Raw genomic sequence first — 25011 nt, forward strand, 5'->3', positions numbered from 1 at the left:
CTTCTCTCATCTTCCTTCTTTCAAAAAATTAACAGTAAGCTGGGAGCTAAAATGGAGGCTACCAAACAATGCCTGGTTCATCTCTACCATCACCTCTACCCTAATTTTTCATTGATATACTTAAGGACACACTGAGACTCAAAGTTATTAACAGCACTGGCAACTAGGGCTGCTGCTCAAACAGCAGCTGGACTAAAAAATGACTTTTCTGCCGAAGAGCAGGCACAAATGGGAGCCAGGAGGATAGCAACAAATTTCTAACTTCCTCCAACTACCTGTTCCTAAACAGCTTTCTCCAGAGGCAGCAATGGCAATGCTAAGTTACATTACCCTTCTGTAAGAGATTCACTTAAAACAGTCAGTGCTATTAGTATTATATACCTACAACCTTCCTTCTGTACTTCAGATTCTGTAACATACAAAGTAGTACATTCACCCTGAGATCTGAAGGCAAATGCAGGAAGGGCTGAGATAGCAAAAGCCCTGGGAGCATTACATACTGGAAATCATTTTTTTGTAGCCTAGACTTCAAATTATCAACAATAACAAAAAATCATCTTTTTCAAAGTAAAATTACCAGGCCAAAGGAAGGAATTTCCTCTACTCAATCCAGCAGGAAACACATAAATGACTGCTGGACACTCGAGAGTATTCAGAAACTATGTGAATCAATTAGTCCTTTAGTTTAACACCTTAAATAGTTACCAAGCAGCCAATGAAGCAACCAGTTTACCCTATCTGGCACACGCTAGACCTGTATACCCCTCTCCTTACTCAAGGAAGAATTGAGGGGAGAGAGAGGAAAACTTTCTGCAACATAAAAGAAGAGAAACTCTGCCTCTGTAATCCAGAAAATGAAAATATAAGGAGCAATCGGTTAAATTTTAGAAATCAACTACATTGCTCTTAACAAACTTGATAAAACACATTGAAATAAGAGCTCAAAGTTCACAGGCAGAAATGAAAGAAGCTAGTTGAGATGCAGGAATAAATGTGACAGGGGGAAAAGAAAGGTAAAAATTACAAATATACCAAAGCAGAATTCAAATCTTTACTAGAAAAGTAAAGAGCAGAATACTTTATTAGAAACACAGGGACAACAAATTCAAAATTTCTTTCAGAATAGAGTAGGAAAGGACAAATAATGAAAAGTATGAGAGAGGACTGATAAGAAGAGAAGAGAGAAATAAACTTCAACTAATTTGCTATCTTGGAAACAAACGGACAGAAATAATCATCAAAGATTTTCTAAAAGGAAATGTAAACTTTCCTGGGTCAAAGAATGTTCTGCATCTCCAGATCAAAAGAGCTCACAAAAGACCAGCAAAATTACTAAAAAGAGAGTGACCGGATTTATTCTAGTGAAACTTTCAGATTTTAAGGATAAAGAAAATGCCCCACAATCAACCAATAAAGAAAAAAGAAGTCACACAGGAGACCAAAATTTGGTCTGGCCACAGATTTTTGGTTTGCAAGACTGGAAGATATGGCAATATATTAAAGAATTAAGAATGGAAAAAACAAGGTGACCTAATAATTCTGCTCCCTTCCCCACCAAGTTGTCATTCAGTGTGAAATCAACATGATACTTTCAGATGTATACCAATCATGTACTTTTTATTAAAAAGTACATAAAAACTACATTGTCTGAATATAATTAACCAAAAACAAAGACCTTGAGAATAGGAAGGAAAAATGCAATCAGTTAAACATAAGACTGCTGTGCTGTGCTTAGTCGCTCAGTCATGTCTGACTCTTTGCGACCCCATAGACCGCAGCCCTCCAGGCTCCTCTGTCCATTGGGATTCCCCAGGTAAAAATACCAGAGTGGGTTGCCATGCCCTCCTCAAACATAAACACAAACATAAGACTAAGTCTAAATAGTTATTATAAATATCAGTTCAGTTCAGTCACTCAGTCGTGTCCAACTCTTTGCGACACCATGGACTGCAGCAAGCCAGGTCTCCATCCATCACCAACTCCTGGAGTTTACCCAAACTCATGTCCAATGAGTCGGTGATTCCATCCAACCACCTCATCCTTTGTCATCCCCTTCTCCTCCTGCCTTCAATCTTTCCCAGCATCAGAATCTTTTTCAATGAGTCATGTCTTTGCATCAGGTGGCCAAAGTATTGGAGTTTCAGCTTCAGCATCAGTCCTTCCAATGACTATTCAGGACTGATTTCATATAGGATGGACTGGTTGGATCTCCTTGCTGTCCAATGGACTCTCAAGAGTCTTCTCCAACACCACAGTTCAAAAGCATCAATTCTTCGGCACTCAGCTTTCTTTATAGTCCAATTCTTACATCCATACATGACCACTGGAAAAAACATAGCTTTGACTAGATAGACCTTTGTTGGTCAAGTTATGTCTCTGCTTCTTAATATGCTGTCTAGGTTGGTCATAACTTTCCTTCCAAGGAGCAAGCGTCTTTTAATTTCATGGCTGTAGTCACCATTTGCAGTGATTTTGGAGCCCCCCAAAATAGTCAGCCACTGTTTCCACTGTTGCCCCATCTATTTGCCATGAAGTGATCGGACCACATGCCATGATCTTAGTTTTCTGAATGTTGAGCTTTAAACCAACTTTTTCACTCGTCTCTTTCACTTTGATCAAGAGGCTCTTTAGTTCTTCTTTGCTTTCTGCCATAAGGGTGGTGTTATCTGCATATCTGAGGTTACTGATATTTCTCCCAGCAATCTTGATTCCAGCTTGTGCTTCATCCAGTCCGGCATTTCGCATGATGTAGTCTGCATATAAGTTAAATAAGCAGGGTGACATATACAGCCTTGACATACTCCTTTCCTGATTTGGAACCAGTCTGTTGTTCCATGTCCAGTTCTAACTGTTGCTTCTTGACCTGCATACAGACTTCTCAGGAAGCAGGTCAGGTGGTCTGGTATTCTCATCTCTTGAATAATTTTCCAGAGTTTGTTGTGATACACATAGTCAAAGGCTTTGGCATAGTCAATAAAACAGAAGTAGATGTTTTTCTGGAACTCTCTTGCTTTTTCGATGATCCAGCGGATGTTGGCAATTTGATCTCTGGTTCCTCTGCCTTTTCTAAAACCAGCTTGGACATCTGGAAGTTCACAGTTCACCTGAACTTCAACAGTTGAAGTTCAAGTCTGGCTTGGAGAATTTTGAGCATTACTTTGCTAGTGTGGGATGAGTGCAATTGTGTGGTAGTTTGAACATTCTTTGGCATTGCCTTTCTTTGGGATTGGAATGAAAACTGACCTTTTCCAGTCCTGTGGCCACTGGTGAGTTTTCCAAATTTGCTGGCATACTGAGTGCAGCACTTTCACAACATCATCTTTCAGGATTTGAAATAGCTCAACTGGAATTCCATCACCTCCACTAGTTTTGTGCGTAGTGATGCTTCCTAAGGCCCACCTGACTTCACATTCCATGATGTCTGGCTCTAGGTGAGTGATCACATCATCGTGATTATCCGGGTCGTGAAGATCTTTTTTATATAGCTCTTCTGTGTATTTTTGCCACCTCTTCTTAATATCTTCTGCTTCTGTTAGGTCCATAGCATTTCTATTCTCTATTGTGCTCATCATATTATAAATATGATTAATGTTATTTTTTTAAAAATTATTCAAAAGGAAGATAAGGTACAAAGTAAAAATTACTATCAGTCACCATGATCTTTATTTGAGTACTATGAACAATTTTTCTAATATGCTCTGTCATTAATTTAATGGGTTACCTGCCCCTCCCCATTAAAGGATAAAGAGTTTTAGGCTAGGTCAAGGAACATTGGTCTATTCGAGATACCTCATACAATAAGTGGAGAAGACAATGACCACCCACTCCAGTACTCTTGCCTGGAAAATCCCATGGACGGAGAGCCTGGTAGGCTGCAGTCCATGGGGTCGCGAAGCGACTTCACTCACTTTCACTTTTCACTTTCATGCATTGGAGAAGGAAATGGCAACCCACTCCAGTGTTCTTGCCTGGAGAATCCCAGGGATGGCAGAGCCTGGTGGGCTGCCGTCTATGGGGTGGCACAGAGTCAAACACGACTGAAGCGACTTAGCAGCAGCAGCATACCATAAGAACCATACAATAAGTGGTCTTCTGTGACTGGCTTCTTTCACTTAGTTTTATTTCTCCAAGGTGCTGTAGCAAGTAACAGTACTTCACTATTTTAAACCACCAAATAACTTCCCTTTGTACGGGCTTCCAGGGCTTCCCTGGTAGCTCAGCTGGTAAAGAATCCGCCTGCCATGTGGGAGACCTGGGTTCGATCCCTGGGTTGGGAAGATCCCCTGAAGAAGGGCATGGCTACCCACTCTAGTATTCTGGCCTGGAAAAGTCCATAGACACAGGAGCCTGGCAGGCTACAGTCCCTGGAGTCGTGAAGAGTCGGACACGACTGAGAGACTTTGTTTCCCAGGTAGCACAAGTGGTAAAGAACCCACCTGCCAATGCAGGTAGACATGAGATGCAGGTTTGATCCCTGGGCTGGGAATAGCCCCTGGGGGAGGGTATGGCAATCCACTCTAGTATTCCTGCCCGGAGAATCCCATGGACAGAGGAGCATGAAGGGCTACCATATAAAGGGTCGCAAAGAGTCGGACATGACTGAAGTGACTTAGCACATACCATACCCAGGTAAAAGGCTATTTTTCTGCCTTCTTACTTTAGGACAGGTCTATCAGTTAGTAAGTGGATAAACTGAAGTATATTCCTATAGTAGAATACTGACAAATAATAATACTGAAATGATTTTCAAGTAGAGTAGGGAGGGGATTTTGTTCTCCACTGGACATCTGGCAAAGTCTGGACACATTTCTGACTGTTACCACTGGAGAAGGAAGTGCTAATGGCTTCTAGTGGATAGCAGTCAGGGATGCTACTGAATAACCCCACATGCACGGGACAATCTCCAAGACAAAGAATTATCCTTTTCAAAATGTCCACAGTGCCAAAGCTGAAGAATTCTGAACCGCTGATACATGCAACAACATGAATGAATATCAAAAACTTCATGGTGATCAAAAGAATATTTCTATGGCGTTCTAGTAGGCAAAACCAACCTACAGCAATAGGCATCAGATGGGTACTTGTCTCGGATTGGGGTGGGGACTGATTACACAAGGATGAGGCACCTTTCGAGTGAAAATGTTCTATATCTTTATTGTGGGGATATACACATCTATCGAAACTCAAACTGCACATCTTGCTATGTATAAATAATACATGTAAGATTAGTAAAAAATAAATTGTTGAAGGTGGGTGAAAGGTACATGGGGGTTCAGGATAGCATTCTACTTTTGTATCTGTCTCAAGTTCCATGACAAAATGTTTTTAAAAAAATACATGCATATATAAACACTAAATGATACAGGGAGAAGCCTTAGTTGAATCTTAAAACATACACACACACCACCCACTCAAGATTAAAATCTCACTGTGAGAATGATCTTTGTATTATGTCTCCGTTCTTGAAGGGGAGAGGAGCTAATGTTAAAGACAGAAGGAAGAAAGATATAGTCTGATACGGGGAAGGTAAAGAAAATTTCACAAACTATTCCTCACTACCCCTACTCCCTTTAATACCCCACTGAGTCCCAGCCTGGCACTAAGCCATGTCTCTTGTGGTAGACAGACATTTAAGATGGCCACCAATTATCCCAGCCTCCTGGTATTCATGCCCTGGTATAATCACCCCTGCCCCTCTTCCTCCCCCTGAACGTGGGCTAGCCTAGTGACTTACTTATAGCCAAATGTATACAGTGGCATTTCCATGATTAGGTTACAAAAGAATGAGACTTCCATCTCCCTAGGAGACTCTACCGCCTTTTCAGCTTGCCACGCTGGAGGGGCTACAAGGTAAGGAACTGACAACTGTCTCCAGCCAATAGCCAATAAGAAACCAAGGCCTTAAAAATCCAACACCCCTTGACGAAGTAAATCCTGCCAACAACCAAGTAAGCTTAAAGGAAATCCTTCTTCAGTCAATCACTGAGATGACTCCATCCCTGGCTGACACCCTGACTGCTGCCTGCAAGACCCTGATACAGAGGGCCCACCTAAACTGTGTCCAAACTCCTGACTTCTGGGAACTGTGCCCTAATAAATATATGTTTCAAGCGGCTAAATTTGTGGTAATTTGTTATGCAACAACAGATAACTAATGCACCCTCCTTGGAAATTCTGCTGAACATTCACATCTTTTTAAACTGTTTGGCCCTGGTAGTCCAGTGGCTAAGACTCTGTGCTCCCAATGCAGATCCCTGCTGGGAATTCTTGATCCCTGGTCAGAGAACTAGATCCCACATGCCACAGCTAAGAGTTCACAAGCTGCAACTAAAGATCCCACGTGCTACAACTAAGACCCAGTGCAGCAAAAGAAATAAAGAAATATTTTAAAATAAATAAATAAACTGGCAGTTTCTTAACAAGTGAGATATACCAGTTTTGTTGTTTAGTTGCTCAGTTGTATCCGACTCTTTTGCATCCCCATGGACTACAGCCCACCAGGCTCCTCTGTCCGTGGAATTTCCCAGGCAAGAATACTGAAGTGGGTTACCACTTCCTTCTTCGGGGGATCTTCCCAACCCAGGGATCAAAACGGCATCTCCTACATTAACAGGCAGATTCTTTACCACTGAGCCACCAGAGAAGCCCAAGATATACCATACAACTTGCTTAACGTCCGACAGCTTCTAAGTGACAGAGCTGTGACTAGAGCTAGTCAGTCAGTCACAGAGGCTGGACTCTTCACCACCACCACCACCACCCTGTATCTCAGACCACTTGTGTACTAGGTAAAAGCATACTCAGTTCACTAAAGAATGATAGGTTCATTCACCCACTTAACAAATACTTAAGCATACATGCAGGTTATTGCTTTAAATGTTAATGATATAATGGGGAAGAAAATATATACATGGTACCTGCTTTTATGAAGCTTACATTCTGGTAAGAATTTAGGTTTAAAGAACAGGATTTTCAAATAAAAATATTTGTCCTTTATTCATATATTTACCCAAATATTTACACAAAAAAGTCACAAGTTGCATAGTGGCCAGATCTGCTTTAACTAGCTAGAACAGTGGTTCCTAAACTTGTCGGCACTTCAGAATCCTGTTGGGATCTTTTAAAAATTCCTAGGCCATACCCCCAGGCCAATTAAATTACAACCTGGGGTGCAGTGGTGGTTGGGAGGTAGAACAAAGACATCAGTACTTTGCAAAGTTCTGCTGGAGATTCCAGAGTAAAGACAAGTTTGGAAAATCACTAAGCTTGAGTTTTTATCTGTCTGAATAATGATAAAGTTCATTCATGGTGATACAGAGTGAGGTAAAAGAAAGAAAAACAGAAAGAAAAAAAAAAACCAAAGCCTGTATGTACTTGCCCTTCCCTGAATGAGAGATTTGCAAGGTAAAGGTAGCTGTGATTGTTTTCCCCAGTGTTATGAATTCTGAGAATATCACCAAGAGAGCCAAATAATTATTTTCCTTCTTGGATTTTTCCATGCCTCCATTCTCCACCAGAATCACAGACAACTAAGATACTCACTTTTTCATCTTTTCCTGTTATTTTCCAGAAACCAACAAAGAATTCTGCCATATTATATATAACCAACATAACTGATAAAGACATGACAACTGCTTTTCTATTAAACAGATCTTTTTAATTGAGTTACTTTGGGTCCAATTCACATGCCAAATGCAGCTTGCTAAAGTAAATACCCTGTGGACACTGAGATCAAAATGGCTTCTTTTTTAAAAAGGCTACTTCTTAATTCAATCCTTTGTTTAGGTTGAAACCAAATATTTTATAACTCAAACTTGCATTTGTATACTACAGAATCAACAGACCTGTTTAAGAACTCTCTGACCACTTTCAGAAAAGATAGTTAGAGGTTGAGTAGGAGCCCTCTCCATTCCATCCAGGACCTAGACAGAAAGGAAAAAGGGCAAAGAGGAAGAAAAGAAACATCAGAAAGACAAGACTTAATATAATCAAAATAAACCTATTCAAAGTACATTTTTGTGACTGGACAAATTCCTTCTCTCTACCCCGTTTCTGCTAATTTCACTCTAGAAAGAGTTGTAAAAAACATGACATTACCTACAGCCCCAAGTCCAGTGATTTCTTTTAAAGGAAAGCTTATTATAATCACCAAGGAAGCGTTTTCAAAATACAACAGCAATGGTTATACAAGTATGTTCATTTTATAATTCACTATCGTTACGACTTGTACACTTTGCATTGTGTTATACTTTCAGTGACAAATACTGAAGAAAAAAAAAAAAAACCAGAAATATTTCTTCTGGGCAGAAGCCCCGAAGGATTCTAAGAAAGTAGCAGATACAGTCTCACAGAGGCTACAAGATTTGCCCTAGGTCACATACGTAGTTAGCTACTGACTTAGTCCTTCAAGTTATTTTCCTACTCGTTCTGTTATAAAACTGTAAATAAGGTAATAATATTAAACTTTTAAATTTAACATTTACTCTCCTACTTATTCTCTGAAAAAAAATTATTACAAATGACAACTGCAAAAAACAAACAAGTAAACAAATGGAAAACACAGATGTCCTGGGTTCACAACTGTGAAACAGAGGGTGACAGAATGAAAAAAGAGCTAGGCTGAGCATGGCAGGATGAGTGTGCTCCAAGTTCTAGTTGTGACCTTCCCATAAAGTTCTATGAATTGGGGCAGGGTGCAATCTCTCTGTGCCTGTGTGTGCTCAATCACATCTGAATCCTTGTGACCCCAGGGCCAGGCTCCTCTGTCCATGGAATCTCCCAGGCAAGAATACTGGAGTGGGTTGCCATGTCCTTTTCTAGGGGATCTTCCTGACCCAGGGACAGAACCCATGTCTCCTGCACCTCCTGCATTGGCAAGTGAATTCTTTACCACTGTGCCACCTGGGAAGCCCTACGATTCATAAATTATAAAATGAGAGGATGGATCACTAAGCTAGAACTAAAGAGGATTACAGGTTCCTTCTAGGGGTTTAAGAAAACTCAAGGACTATTTATCCCCCTAGAGTAGGAAATGGCAACCCACTCCAGTATTCTAACATGGAAAATTCTATGGACAGAGAAATCTGGCAGGTTATAGTCCATGGGATCACAGAGTCAGACATGACTAAACATGCACACACAACAACAAACACATGGTTTCACTTTAACAAATACTCTCGCTACTCATATGTTTTAAGTATTTTTTTTTTTTTGAAGTTTTGAAAACTTTTATTTTATATACAAAGAGCTAGTATTATTTCCGCCTAGGGGTGATGTGCTGGATGAGCCATCTAAGGAAGTTCAGTTAGTCCAACTTAATGAAGCCGATGTCCTTCGCATACTGGTGGAAACACTGGCGGCACATATTGAGGCCGTATTTCCGGATCAGACCGTGCCGGTTTGAGCAGACCCGGCAAGAGCGAGAACCCTGGCTGAATTTTCTCGGATGGCTCCAGTAGAGCTGCTGGTGACCCATGTTGCTTTCTCGGTTGCAACGAGGTAAAAGGCTGTTTTAAGTATTTGTAAAGTAAGAATCCTAGAATTCCTCGGTCATCTGCCTCATGAAAGTCAAAGTGAAGTCGCTCAGTCCTGTCCAACTCTTTGCAACCCCATGGAATGTAGACTACCAGGCTCCTCTATCGGTGGGATTTTCTAGGCAAGAGTACTGGAGTGGGTTGCCATTTCCTTCTCCAAACACAAGTATATTCTTCAGCTTGTATAAAATACAAATCTCCTAGGTTTGTGGTCTAGATGCAAATAATATAAACAATATCCTCACTACCACCAACATCACCACGAGACTTTTTTTGCATGAGTTAAACTTTACATTTTGAAATCATTTCAGACTTAAAGAACACAACATAGTTTTTTAAATGGAAAATATATGTGTAAAGAAGTCCCTCATAATTTCTTTTTTCATAATTTCTAATCTATTATAATTTGAATACTTTCAATGGATGCATTTGTTCAACCTCCCTTTACCAATCACCTACTATGCATCAGGTTCTCTACTAAATAGATTCCTGCTCCTGAAGTTACTATATAAGAAACAAAAAAAAATATGGAATGGATAATTTAAATAAGATTTTCATGAATGCCTAGGTCTGGATATTACACTTATACTGCTTTAAATGTTAAGTTAGCCTTTAAACTACATAGCTTTCAATGTTTCAATATAAGGCATTTTTAAAACTGTATTAATACCCAGTTAAATATAAACTGTCAAAGACAATCTGCCATGGCACAACTAGTGTAAGATCCAATTCTATCCTCCCTACATCATTTCATAAGATTCTTATAAAACTCTTATATGTTTCCTGTTCCTAAGTCCAGGGATCCCAAGGGAAAATTTATGTAAACCTCCAGTCAAGTCACAGAAACTTAGTGCCCTGAAAAGATTAACAAAATGCCTGTTGAGGAGACTGGCATTTCACTACTGTAAAAATCCTGGTTTGCTCTTTGTAGGCATAATAGATAATTTAAGAGATTAGGGAATATTAACATTAAATATAAATTTCAATCCTGACATTTTATTAATAGTATAAGAAACAAAAGATAAATTTGTGAAATACAATCTTTACCTCCAAGTCTCTCTTTTCATTTGTCTTATATTTCATATTCATAAAAGAACAGATGCAACATATGTATAATTTATGAAGCCTCATAATAAAATAAATATTTGTGGGAAAAATGTGTGAAATACAAAATTTGAAATCCCTAAACTAACACAGATACATACAGTTGACCCTTGAACAGCTCAGGAGTTAGGTGGTCTGATCCCAGGAGCATTCAAAAATCTGAGTATAAGTTTACCGTCAGCCCTCCATACTTGTGGTTTTACATTCATGGATTCTACCAAGTATGGATGTGTAGTACTGCAGTATGTATTAACTGAAAAAAATCTGCATATAAGTGGATTGGCACAGTCAGACCATGTTGTTCAAAGGTCAACTGTAGTTATAATTTTAATTGAGCATAATCAGCAGAGTAAGTCAGAGACTCAATGAGAGTTTTCCCATCTTGTTAGATACCACAGTAAGAGGATAAAGTAAAGTTTAGAAAAAAACTACACTACACATCATGTTCTAATTGTGAACCACCACGTTCTTTCATTCAGAATAAAGCTTCAGTCAAAAAACAGTGCAAGAGGAAATTTCCCTGGTGGTCCAGTGGTTAAGCTCCCACACTCCCAAAGCAGGGGACATGAATCTGATCCCTGGTTGGGAAACTAAGATCCTGCCTGCCGCAAGGCCAAAAAAAAAAATAAAAAAATTCTAGTCTTTTAATCCATGCTGTAATATACAAATGACACTGAAATGTTGACCAAATCTTACAACGTAGGAACTAATAATTTTTTTAAAAAATCCCTAAACATAACTTGATGAGATTCTGAGCAATATCAGAGGGCTCCAGGTCCAATACCCTCATTGAACAGACAAAAAAATTAAGGCCCAAGTAAATAATTTGTCCAAAGCTTCTCAGTAGGAGGGAAGTCTTTCATTTCATGTATGACACTTCTTTCAAAAGAAATACTTCATTTTAAAAGGAGCAGCAAAGTATGTTATATAATGATAATGAATGTTGCCCTGACTTAAGAAAGTGTTGGAAAACAACTTTAGAGAACAATGGCTTTCTTTCTCTATTAAGTTTCTAACAAGAAACTGTTAAATCATGAAATCTGGGCTCTAAATTACAAAAAGTCCTTAGACCATCATTCTAAGAGTCTGCCAGTGTTTCTTTTTCTCCACTGTCTTAGCATACAGTCATCCTCAGTATCCACGAGGGATTGACTCCAGGACCACCCCCTCAAAACCAACATCTGCAGATGCTCAAGTCCCTCACATAAAATGATGTAGTATTTGCATACAACAACACATCCGATCCATATACTAGGAATCATCTTTAGATTACCTATAATACCTAATACAATGTAACTGATATGTGAACAGTTGTCAACACAGTTGTAAATACAAGGTAAATAGTTTCCAGTCTTGAGAAATTCAAGTCTTGCTTTTTAGAACTTTCTGGAATTTGGGGGGAGAATGTTTTCAATCTCCGGCTGGTTGAATCTGCAGATGAGGAACCCACGGAAAGGAGAGTCAAGTGTATTCAAAGACAGTTTCGTCAGCCTTTTTTTTTTTTTTTGCTTTATACTCTTATAATTGTCACTTTCTTTTAAAAATCAAACACTTAAGTCCTTAGATCAGCTTTCGAGTTCTGTAGCTACCCCATTTCATCATAATTGATGACCCAGAATATACCTGGCAAACCTGCAGACAGAATTGTTATTAGATGAATACACTATTACTTTCAAACACAGGTAGAGCATCCAAATTGACTTAGAAAAACCAGAAAAGCATTTCTTCAAAATCAAGAGAGATTGTTTAAAATAATTATATCCCTAAACAGTGAAGAAAGAAGTTTTTGATCAAGAGAAGAAATTCAGTAGCATAATAAATAGGCTCATTTATATTAAACAACAAAGAAATTTCTGCCCAAGTTGCAAAAACGAGAAAAACAAAATTAAAACTTAACAAGACAAAAATATAGAAAAAAGATTAGAATTATTAACTTCGGTGGAATGGTGGTGACCAAGACACGAACCTAGAAATTATAAAGAAAAAGACTGACAGGCATGATTAGATAATTAAAGTAGTCTATATGTAGAACAAACCGCAAAGTCAAAAGCCAACTGAGAGACTGGGATAATATATTTGTACCACATGTCAAAAAAGGGATTAAGACCCCAAATACACAAAATACCTATTTAAAGTTGATAAAGAACTGGCAAAGTTGATAAAGACAGCCAAATGAAATACTGAAGAGGACAAGAAGCAAAAATAAATTCTGAGAGTTTTGGGGTTGGGTTTGTAAAACAACTTATGAATTCAGGACTTAACTCCTTTCAAAAAGAAAAAGAAATTGTTTTATTCAAGAGCTTTACGCCTCTTAGTTTTGCCTGCTTACAATGCTTTTGTAAAAAGCAAACATCACAGGATTCTGTCAAAGAAATGCCCCCTACTGTATGTATATCTGCAATCTGTAAGGTTTTTCTTGGTTAAATTATATTTGATTTAAGCTATACCTTGAAATTTGAAATTTATCTTTTATAATGCATCATTCTTTATTACACTATATAAAATTTTTAAATGCACAGTATAAGCTTAAAAGGAAAATATCAAATCTACACTGAACAAACGGTCAAATGAATGAAAAACTAGTTCAAGACTAAAAAATACTCATAAAAAACATATTTTCTAGTCACACACACACACAAAAATGCAATTTCACAGGAGAGATCTGGCAGTCACAATCTTAACCCTATGATCAAAGTTAACATCAACAGGGGAAAACCAGACACTTATGCACCTCGTGATATAATGTGATGTAAAAAAATGTATTAAATATTTTTGTCAAAATGTTAGGCTACAATCTAATCAAGTCTTAAACCTTCCAGTTAAGGAAAATACAAGGAACAAGTTAAATGCCACAAAGAAAACAATCAGGCATATCCAGGATGTGGGACAAACAAGAAAAATGCTCAGGTCTCAACAAATCAATGCCTTGAGGGGGTGGGGGGAGGTGAGGGAGCAGATAAGAAATGGGAATCGCTTCATATTAAAAAAAAAAAGACTACAAAAATAACAAATACAAATACAATGCATAGTTCTTAATTTGATTCTACTTCGAATAAGTCAGTTGTAAAAGTCATTATAGAAACAACTGGAGAAACAAATACAAACTTAACGTCTGAAACATTCAGGAATTATTGATAATTTTGTTCCCTGTGATAATGGTGTTGCAACAATGTAGGAAAATATTCTTATTTGTAAGAGACGCATGCTAAAGTATTTAAAGGCATACTATTATGATGTCTTTATTTTAAAAAGGTTTAACCTAAGAAGTATATTAGTAAGTGTATGGCAACATACTGAATTGTTCATTGAACTATTTCTGGAAGGATCTTTTTGGAGTGTTTGAATTTTTTTTTTCATAATAAAACATTTAAAATACCAAAAATCCCACAAAACTGTGATATATCACTATTACGTGTGTGAGCCTGCTTAGATGCTCAGTCTTGTCCAACTCTTTGGACTGTAGCCTGTCAGGCTCCTCAGTCCATGGGATTCTCCAGGCAAGAATACTGGAGTGGGCTGCCATGCCCTCCTCCAGAGGATCTTCCTCACATAGGGACCAAATCTGTGTCTCCTGCATTGCAGGTGGATTCTTTACGCACTGTGTCATTAGGGAGGCCTCAATCACTATTACACTAGAAGAAAAAAACTCTAAAATCTACTGTTAACTATAGTAAAACTGTATAAACTGGTAGTTTTCTAATGAATAATCTAACAACATAGTGAAAAAGTGATATCCTTAGACAGAACTGAATTATTTTAGGGAATATAGTCTAAGAAAAAAATGGGGCGGGGGGATAAAAAGCTGTTAAGAGTAGTATCATTTAGAATTGTAAATCAAAAATAAAAACAAACTGGAAACCATCCAAATGCCAAATAACCAAAGAGTATTTAAACTTTATTGTGGATTCATTAAAAATGATGACTATGTTGACATATAGAAAAGTGTATCAATATAATGCCAAATGAAAGAAAACTATAAAAAACTATATGAAAAGACCGTATGCATATGATGACTAGGAAGTTATGTTTGTTTGTAATATTCAAATGTAATTTTTTTAAATGTCATGAAGACACATGCTCTTAGAGAAAATATGTGAGATGCAAATACAGAACCAGGAAGAAATGCCTGGGCACAAAGAAGGAAACACACCTGAGCTCGGCTGTTGACCACAATTTGAATGAACAGTCATAATTTAAATAAAGTCCTATTGTGGACAAAAGTCATCAAAACTATCATTGAAAGGATACAGAAAAGAGTATCACTGGCTTGGATAGTACAGAATCTTCCTCAATTCTTTCCATTAGTCAGATGTTTTTAAAAGACATGGAAAGAAACTGAAAATGGTTCAGAGAAAAATCAAGAGGTAAAAAACAGGATGGAAAATCGGTGATTTTGAAGGAAAAATGAAGAACAACATGATTATAAATCCAAAGAGAGGCTTTTGAATAGAATAGAGACCCTAAAAAAGCAGATGTGTCTCAATGCCCACAGACGACTGACCAAGAGGCTAGTAAAATCCTCGTGTGCTGTGGTGGTGTTTTCTGTCTATGGGGAATTTCTGGACTGTCCTGGTGAAAAGTTACTGGCATAGGCAAATGAGGGAGGCTGGGTGTGTTAAGTCACTAACCATTTGTTTATCCTGATCACAGAATCTTATCCTTATCAAGTTCACCTGATCACAGAATCTCCCTAAAGCTTGAATTAATTATCCAAAGTCTGAATTAGTTATCCACCGTTTCAAAACTCTGCAAGGCTATCCTGCTCCCACACACTACCCACTCAGCAGCACTCAAATATCTGAGATCTGGTACCTAGGACCTCAATGCATTTACTCTGCCTTCATCTTCTCACAACTCCTCAATACACCAGCAAACCAGACTTCTTTATCTCATTTCCTAAATATTCCTTACAATCTACTATGTCCATCATTTCCTTAGTTCTTCTTTCCTTAACTCAGTTCGTTCCAGTTTTACTCTTCCATTTAATTAGTAAATTTTAATTTAATACTTCCGTATCAGGTCACCTGTTTTAAGTTCAATCTCATCTCCCCAAATATACTTAAAATCCTAACCCTCAGTACCACAGAATGTAACCTGATCTGTAATCACTACAGATGCAATTAGTTAAGATGAGGTAGACCCCCAATCCAATAGGACTAGTGCCCTTATAAGAGAGAAATACAGAGGATACAGAGGCACAAAGGTAGAATGCTATGTGACAACAGAGACAGAAACTGGAGTGATGTAGCCACAAAGCAAGAAATGTCAAGAATTGATGGAAGCTAGGAAGAGGCAGCAGCAGCAGCAGGAAGAGGCAAGGGAAAGAATTCTACTCAAAGTCTCAAAGGGAGCACGGCCCCATCGACACCTTGCATTCAGGTTCTAGCCTAAAGAACCGTGAGAGAATAAATTTTTGTTGTTTTAAGTCACCCAGTCTGTGGCAGTCTGTTATGGCAGCCCTAGGAAACAAATACACAACCTTTTCTATGAAGCGGTCCCTGATTCTTCAAGTAGAAGTAATCTCTCCTGAGTTCCCACAGCACTTACTATTTCACTTAAAACACACTTTCCCCTCTTTTATTTATGTTCACATCACTTCCCCAGATGAATTTGTTTCCTAAAAGGCAGAAGCTAACTAATCAACTGTATACAGACCTCAACAGTGGTAGGTAGTCAACATATACTGACTTTCATAATTAACTTTTTCTCAATACATAATCATTCTGATTGTAAAACTTCTGAATGAGTTATCCCCAAATATACTGAAGAGTTACACACAACTCTCAGATGAAGATTCATTTTCTCTAGGAACGTTCCTAGATCCAAATGTACTTATATTAATTTTATCAATATATATTACACTTAGATATGTGCATGCATGTACATGTACATTCTACTGATAGCTAATATCCACAATGGAAAAGAATGTTATTGATTTGTAATTGATCTAGTCAAATGCTGGTTTACTTAATATCTTCCTACTTTTACTGGTATTTGGCAGTTAACCTGTGTCTTTGAATTTCTCCAAAATGTTTGAATTTTTAAGTCTGTATCTGATAGAAAGAACACAGCCTTACTTCCAAGTAACATTTAAATTTATTGCAAGGGACTTAATCTTTTGACTAATTTCCCTCAGTAAAATCCAAAACAGGCATCTGATTCACAAATCTGCAACTAGTTATTTCTTCCTGAGAGAGACTGCAGTCTGGTCTTAAGAAAATGTACATAAATGGCACTATGGAACTAATATTCAACAGGTTCAAAGTCAGTAAGTTCAGTTCAGTCACTCAGCCGTGTCTGACTCTGCGACCCCATGAATCACAGCACGCCAGGCCTTCCTGTCTATCACCAACTCCCGGAGTTTATTCAAACTCATGTCCATCAAGTCGGTGATGCCATCCAGCCATCTCATCCTCTGTCGTCCCCTTCTCCTCCTGCACCCAGTCCCTCCCAGCATCAGGGTCTTTTACAATGAGTCAACTCTGCATGAGGTGGCCAAAGTATTGGAGTTTCAGCTTCAGCATCAGTCCTTCCAATGAACACCCAGGACTGATCTCCTTTAGGATGGACTGGTTGGATCTCCTTGCAGTCCAAGGGACTCTCAAGAGTCTTCTGCAACACCACAGTTCAAAAGTCAGTAAAGGAGCTGATTATTGGCAATTTTTGTTGCCTCTTTGTGTATGGGGGGACTTGCAGCTGATTAATGCTAAATACAAACCTAAATATCTATTTAAAAGATGAATACCCTCTGAATTTGGTGATCATTAATATTATTAAGACTGACATAGTTTTTCTCCCAGGTTCATTGAGATATAATTGATATACAATATTGTATAGGTTTAAGGTGTACAATGAGATGGATACACATATATATTGAGAAATGACTATTATAATAAGGTTAGTTAACATATCCATCACCTCACATAATTACCATTTTTTATGTGTATGGTAAGAACATTTAAGATCTATTCTCCTAGCAACTTTCAAATATATAACACAGTACTATTGATTATAGTCACCATGCTGTACGTCAGACTCCTAGAACTCATTCACCTTATAAGTTTATACCCTTTGATCAAATATCCCCATGTCCCCCATCTCCCGGCTACTGACAACCCCCATTCTACTCTTTTGTTTCTATGAGTTTGGGTTTTTAACTGACATAGCTAACGTTAACTGAGTGTAATATTCTAACTGAAATAGAACATACAATTCTTCACAAGTTAAAAAAGAAGCAGTTCTGGCCTTTCTCTTTGTAGACTCTCTATATAAAATATAGCTTATCACCAAATTATAAAGCTGCATTTACTCCCTCCAACAAAACCAGAGTATTCCCTTTATGTACACATCTATATATACCTATAGTCATTTATTAATTCACTCAGCAATTGTTTACTGAGCTCCTAGGCAGCCACCTTAAGTCCTTTTTAGAACAAGAAAAAGATTATAAATTTTTAAAAATAAATAAATGCGACAGACACATAGTAAGTAGACACAAGAGCTGAAGGAGAGGAGAGATATAGTCCCAGCCCTTAAAGGAACAACCAATTTGGTAAGGAAGGAGAGAGGACACTACCTCCATATCTCTCCTTTCTCACCTTGCTGCTTCTGTATTTCATGACCAGGCTTACTTTCCGAATGTACAGATTTCATTATGTCACTGTACAGCCAAGAACTTTTGATGACTTCCCATTACTTAATCAATTCTAAATTTCTCAGCCTCGAACTGAAGAGGATTCAAAGCCTTCCATGAATAATATGCAGAGACTAAGAACACAGGCTTTGGAATTGGACTGCTTAGACTCATTCTCTATCAATTGTTAGTTCTATTTCTCAGTTTCCTTATCTACAAAAAGGGGATTAAAAATAAGTGCCTATCTCACAGGGTTATTGTGAGGATTAAATGAAATGCTGCTTGTAAAATGCCCGGCACATTATCTGGCAAACGGTATGCAAGTGAAAAATGAGAGCTACTACTACTATTATTACTGTTGTTCAATCTCCACTTCCAGCCTCAACTTTAATAACAGTCCTGTGACAATATTGTTCTCCAACCAAACTAGACTCTTTACTATCTCTTAAACACCCATCTCTACATTCATGCTTTCCCGCAGCCTGGAAAAATACTGTCTCATCTTCAAGTCGAAAGATCCTAAACATTTTTGGCAATCCTGCTTAAAAGGCCTTCTCTTTCAGGTATCATCCTCTGACAGCCCAGCTCCATAACACATTATATATACGCTCCACATGACACAAATCCTGGCTAGATTTATCCTTGTATTCTGCAGAGTTCTAGCCCAGTGTACATGATAGGGTTCAATTTGTTGACAAATGAATAAATGCCCATATTTCCTCTCTGTCATCCAAATAAATGCTCTCTTGGAAAACAGCTCCCTATCACAAGTAAAAAGATCTCTTCTGTAGTATTTCATAAAGCTGGTCAGCTAGTTTTCTTTTCTATTACCAATGTGGTAATTTCTAATATAGCATCCAGCACATAGTAGATGCCTAAATATTCAATGATTTGAATTTCATCTCATCTTTTAACTTCAATGATCAATTTATTCATTATGACTAAGAATGGCTCAATCTTAGAAATGGAATTCAGTTTTTACCTGCCCCCAAATTCATCTGTCAGTTTCTGGCCATCCTGACAATATCTCGATATGTCCCTTATTAGTTCAGGCGAGGTAATATATAACACTTTGGTAAAGTCAGAACTAGAAAATCAAATGCCTGTAGGGGGATAAAGTAAATGAACAAAACAAGAGAGTAGTGAAAACTGCAAAGAACTACAGGGAGGAGTTCCACTCCAGCAGATAGTCTAAGGCAGCAGCTAAAATTAAGCAGCCACCTGGAAGCACCTCCTGCAACACTTAGCTCTCAGCCATTCTCTTTCGATCTGAAAACTGAATAAAGTCTACAACTGAGTTGAGCATATTGAGCTTCCACTCTTGCCTAGGAATCCTAAATGAACAATAATGCTAAATAATAAATAATAGCTAACATTATTGAGCATTTTCTAGATGCCACTCTGTTCTACATGTTTTAAGAATTAGCTTACTTAATCCTCACAACAACTCTATTTTCCTTATTTTAAAGATGAGAAAACCAAGGCACAAGGAGGTTATGCAACGTGTCCAAGGTACACAATTCACAAACAATGGCGCTGGAAACAGGGCCTTCAATAGATTTTACCAAAAAGAGCTCGCAATATGAAGACAGAGTACCATTCAATAAATGATACTGGGATAATTAATTGTACATCAGAAAAAACGAAATGACTCTACCTCACACCACACACACATGTCAAATCCAGATAAGAGATCTAAACAAAAAAGGCAAAAAGATAATATAAAGAATAGCTTCAAAATCTTGGGAGAGAAAAAGATAAACTTGATTAAAATTCAAAACTTTTTAACAACTTAAAGAGATGTAAACACATTAGCAACAAACCAGGAAATGATATCTGTAATACATATGGTTAACAAAAGGATTAATAATCAAAAAATATGAAGAAATCTTTTGAAAAAGACAACCCAATAGAAAAAAATGACAAAACAGGCCCCGGGAAGGTCTAAACCGTGAAAACCTGGCAAGAACCAGTTGTCACACAGTGGACCCCAAAACAGTAAACCATGGCACCACTGACCAATATAAAATATTTAGGGATCTATGTCATGCTGCAGATACACAAAGCATGGGGAATCCAGCCAGAAAGACAGTGCCAAGATGGTTATTCTTCATCACATAGGAACTGGATGGTAAATCAGAAATTTAATGTCCAACATTCAGACACACAGATCAGGAACTGGCAAATATCTTTGGTAAAGGGCCAGAAAGTAAATATTTTCAATTTTGTGAGCTGTATATTCTCTGTCACAACTATTTAACCTGCCATTGGTAGTATGAAAGCAGACAAAAGCAATATGTAAATGAGTGTACCAGTGTTGCAATAAAACTTTATTTACATAAACAGGTGGTGGAACAGATTTGATGCATGGGTCACAGTCTGCCAAGACCTGACATTGATAGTTATGATTTCCCTACTCTAGGAATACTTTCCCAGTCTGTTGACACACGATTTTCTTAAGCAATAAACGACATCACACTTGACAGCTCTGTACTGGCTTCCAAAAGTCTATTATTCTACAACAAAAAAATCTTTTCCCTTATTATCTGCAGCAATTCTCATTCATTTTCCTTTCACTCCTTTTTTAAACCTCTTTGACTGCCACCCCAAACTAGAAATCTAAAAAATTCCCCTTCTCACTCATCACTCACAACGTAATCATATCAACACTTGAAAATTCTAACTCTATCCAACGTGCCCAGCTTCTGCCTTGGTTCAGGCCCTCATTCCCTCATTACTTCTTTTCTGCTCTCCAATACACCCTCCCTCCAAAACACATTAATTTATCTTCTAAAAATTAAATCTCATCATAACTCCACTCCTTGAAAGCCTTGAATGCCTCTCTAAAAGCCAAGAATTCAGTCCAAATTCCTTAGCAAGGTCCTTCAACCCAGGTTCCAAACAACCTTCCCAGTCTCATCTCCAACTTTCACAGACACAGACACAGACACACACACACACAATGCTGCAGACACGTTAAATTACATTCCCTGAAAATATATGTCCTTACCTGAAAGCTCTTCTCTCTTCTGCATCTGGCAAACTCCTTTACCTTTCAGGACACACCTCAAGTCTCACTTATTTCCAAAGCCTTCCCTGATCCTACAGCAGACATGCCTACCTGTGTCCTAACAACCTGACAGCTCTCCTTTGGCATTTAACATCCTTAACTGTCATTGTTTACATGTTCACTTCTCTCATGGGACTGAATATCCAAAGTGAAAAGACCCTATCCTGCCTTAAAGACCTGTGACTCCTCACAGCCTAGCATAATGGCTGATATAAACAGATGTCTCAGTGAACAGTAAATGTCTGTTGAATGGAAGACATCCTTTGTGGTTCCTTAACCTGGGGTTCACAGATGGGAGTTCACAGACAGAATTCCCGGGGAAGGAGTGGAGGGGCTATGAACTTGGATAGGAAAAAAATTACTTTATTTTCACTAACTTCTAACTGAAAGTTGCCATTTAAGTCAAATATGAACATAGGCAGTAAGCCATTCTTGTATTAGCAGATCTGTGATTCTGCTACTATAATCACAGATATCTTTATATCATATTATAGTTATTGCAGATATCTTAAAGAATTATTTGTTCATTTGATGTAATTATCAGAACCACCACTAGATCTAATTTCTTAATTTGCTGCTAAAGAAGTATATCTATATTACTACATCACAATTTGTATATTGTAGCAATTGCATTTCAATACAGTAGGTTTCTCTATAACCCCAGGTATTTTGTATTATGCAATTAAAAATATTATTCTGAAAGGGGTCCAAAAGGTTTGCTAGACTGCTGACAAAGGTTCATCTAGTCAAAACTATAGTTTTCCCAGTAGTCATGTACAGAGAGAGTTGGACCAAAAGGAAGACTGATCATCGAAAACTGAAGCTTTCCAACTGTGGTATTGGAGAAGACTCTTCAGAGTCTCTTTGAGTGCAAGGAGATTAAATCAGTCAATCCTAAAGGAAATCAATCCTGAATATTCATTGGAAAGACTGATGTTGAAGCTCCAATCCTTTGGCCACCTGACGCGAAGAGCCAACTCACTGGAAAAGACCCTGATGCTGGGAAAGATTGAGGGCAGGAGAAGAGGGTGACAGTGGATGAGGCGGTTGGATGGCATCACTGACACACTGTACATGAATCTGAGCAAACTCTGGGAGATAGTGAAGGACAGGGAAGCCTGGAATGCTGCAGTCCATTGGGTGGCAAAGAGTTGGACACGACTTAGTGACTGAGCAACAAAGGAGCCCATGGTACAAACAAGATTAGGCTTTCCTGCATAAGAAAGACCAAAAACAAACGAATCATGTTGCTGAATAAGGATACTGAACGTATATTAAAAATATCATTGCTATGAACATCTTCATAACCTTTTTGTTGAAAGTCCTTTTTGATTATATGGGGGCCCTGGGACAACTATAAGGTAACTGAGAATTCTCTCATAGCCCATGGGGACTTTGAACTCTTCTATCATGATTGAACTTCAATTACAGTCATGATAGAGATCCACTGTTCACTGTTACCTTTTAGGCTTTTTGTGTCCCTTTGCTGTATAGTAAACACCTAGAAGAGAAGGAGCATCTCTTACGACTCTATATAAAGACAGAACTCAAAAAGATCCTGAAGATAACTTCTTTGCACAAACAGAAGTACACTAGAAATTATCAGCTAGCTATCTATACTTTTCTCCTATCCCCCTCAATTTTTGTACTGACAAACTCAATACAAAAATAATTTACTTAGTAGTTCTTTGATATATGCTGCCATGCTTGACTTTTTTTTTTTTTTATTCATGCTTGACTTTTTAATACTTTTTGCCCACCTGACCAATTCCTCTAAAGCAGCTGTGTTGAATAAGGAGGCAACAGGCCTGAGTTCTAGTACTATTTTTGCCATTTACTGGTTAGATCTTTAGAAGTCAACTTTACCTTTCTGTGTCTCAGCTAAAATCACTACATAATCTGAAATCATTACATGATCTAAGGGCCTTTGCAGTTTTTACACATTCAATCCTTTACCATTCTCACGGGTTCAAAAACGCCTTTCTGATGACCTCCCCAGGTGACACTGCTCTTAAAAAACAGTGGGCTGTCCCCTTCCTGGGAAGACACCTTGGGTCACCGCCCACAAACAGCCGGGTCCCTCCTTTTAAAGACACACACACAAACTCCCTAAGTTGATGGAGGTTCTCTCTCTTCTTGCCAACCAGTTCTACTCTGCATTCTTTTGCTGGCCAGCTCCTGCACCCAAACCTCAATCCCCCTTCTATTCTTGACCAAAGCCTTACTTTTTCTGTTGCTCTTGCCAATACGGAGTGCAGGATCCTGGGGGCACGTATGTCCTCAGTCCCTTGGGAGTTACACGGACTGGCCCCGCAACTCTAACGACTAGACCAAATTGATATTCGCCTCTGTACCGAAAGGGCCCTCATTTTCAATCAACCCTTTCACCACCACCCCCGCCCCCCGGAAAGAACTGTCCCAGCCCTGACAGCCTGGGCTCAAATCCCACGTCCCTCCGCGCCCTGCCGGCCTGGGGTCCTGACCATGAACCACGGCCTAACCCAGCTCCAGTTCCTGCTCCCCAAGCCCCACGGATCCTGATCCAGATTCCATTTGGACCCAGCGACCCTTCTCGGCGACCCCGGCCACGACCCCACGTCCGACTCCCGCCAGTTCCTCGGGCCTGGAGCGCCACCCCGTGCAGACCCCGGCCGGCTCAGCACTCCCTCAGCTCCCGGACACCGAGTCCCGCACCCTCCCCAACCCTGCCGGGCCCCCAGCAGTCCCCAGCGCCCGCGCCCGCAGGCCCCGGGCCCGCTCCCCAACATGGCGACGGGGACACGAGCGCGGCGGGCGGGCGGGGCGGCTACGGGCCGGGACCGCACAGGGGCCGTGCTCCACGGTCCGCCGGCGCCATTTTCCCGCGCGGGGCCCGGGCGGCGCCTCCTTCCCGCGGCGCCAGCCGGGCCGGCACCGCGGACGCCCGGCGGGCCCACCCCTTACGGGCCCGCGTCGCCGTCAGCTCACCTGAGCGCGGCCCCAGCCCTCCCGGGCGGGCCTCGGAGCACCGGCCCGGGCCGTGCGTGCCCGCGGCCCTCCGTGTGTCTGTCGGTCCGTCCTCGCGTGCGCCCGTCTATCCGGCCGTCGGCGCCCGGCCGCCCGCAGCCCGACCCGGCTGGGCCTCAGGGAGCCGGCGGGGAGGGGGATGGGCCGGACCGGGCCGGGGAGGGAGGGGGAGGGAGGGAGAGAGGGTGGGAGCGCGGGAGAGGGCGGGGTAGGGCGGGGGCGGGGCCTTGGCCACGTGACCAAACGTCTCCGAGAGCGCGGGGCCGAGCGCGCACCAGCTCGGTTGGGTGCAGAGCTCGGAGCCGGGATATGAGATTGTTTGTCTCCTGGCGCTGTAATATTGCCAGTGGCTGCCGCCCCCATCTTGGAGTCACTGCACAGCCATATGGGAACCCTCTAAGCTGAGTGTCCTCGGGCAAGTCAACTCTCCAAGCCTCAATTTATGCCCCTGAGATATGGATATAATAATAGTCTTTGCAAAGAGGAAATGAGGGATAGCATGGCCCTTGGCACCGTGCCTGACACATAGTATCTAATAATGCTAATCATGATAAAGATCATCTTTAGCCTTTATTACTGATGTTTGCCTGTAAGTCCCATCACTGTGACCCTAGGCAGACTCAGTGGGTATAAGGTAGTGCGGCCCTTTCCCCTTCTTCCCAAAT

The 25011-nt window shown here is 39.8% G+C and overlaps 2 protein-coding genes across 7 annotated transcripts in view; both read right to left on the bottom strand.

Moving 5' to 3' along the window:
* NCOA6 (nuclear receptor coactivator 6) overlaps positions 1 to 24514 on the bottom strand; it is a 91744-nt gene extending 67230 nt beyond the window's left edge. For 4 of the 6 annotated variants that reach the window (XM_043480264.1, XM_043480263.1, XM_043480262.1 and 1 more), the window contains exon 1: positions 24308 to 24513. The gene's annotated coding sequence lies outside the window, so the exon portion shown is untranslated. Of the gene's footprint in view, positions 1 to 7844; positions 7923 to 24307 lie in introns of all 6 variants that reach the window. The other 2 variants (XM_043480261.1, XM_043480265.1) reach the window with 2 other exon arrangements.
* On the bottom strand, positions 9200 to 11239 carry LOC122448725 (40S ribosomal protein S29-like). Its single transcript, XM_043480272.1, has one exon. It carries the CDS (start codon positions 9473 to 9475, stop codon positions 9305 to 9307), a length of 171 nt encoding a protein of 56 aa, XP_043336207.1. The 5' UTR covers positions 9476 to 11239; the 3' UTR covers positions 9200 to 9304.
* Positions 24515 to 25011: the final 497 nt, after the last annotated feature.

Source organism: Cervus canadensis, chromosome 10 (assembly GCF_019320065.1).
Source record: "Cervus canadensis isolate Bull #8, Minnesota chromosome 10, ASM1932006v1, whole genome shotgun sequence".
Lineage (NCBI taxonomy): Eukaryota > Metazoa > Chordata > Mammalia > Artiodactyla > Cervidae > Cervus > Cervus canadensis.

Coding starts and splice junctions, on each gene's coding strand:
- LOC122448725 (XM_043480272.1), bottom strand. CDS start 9,475: ATGGGTCACCAGCAGCTCTACTGGAGCCATCCGAGAAAATTCAGCCAG.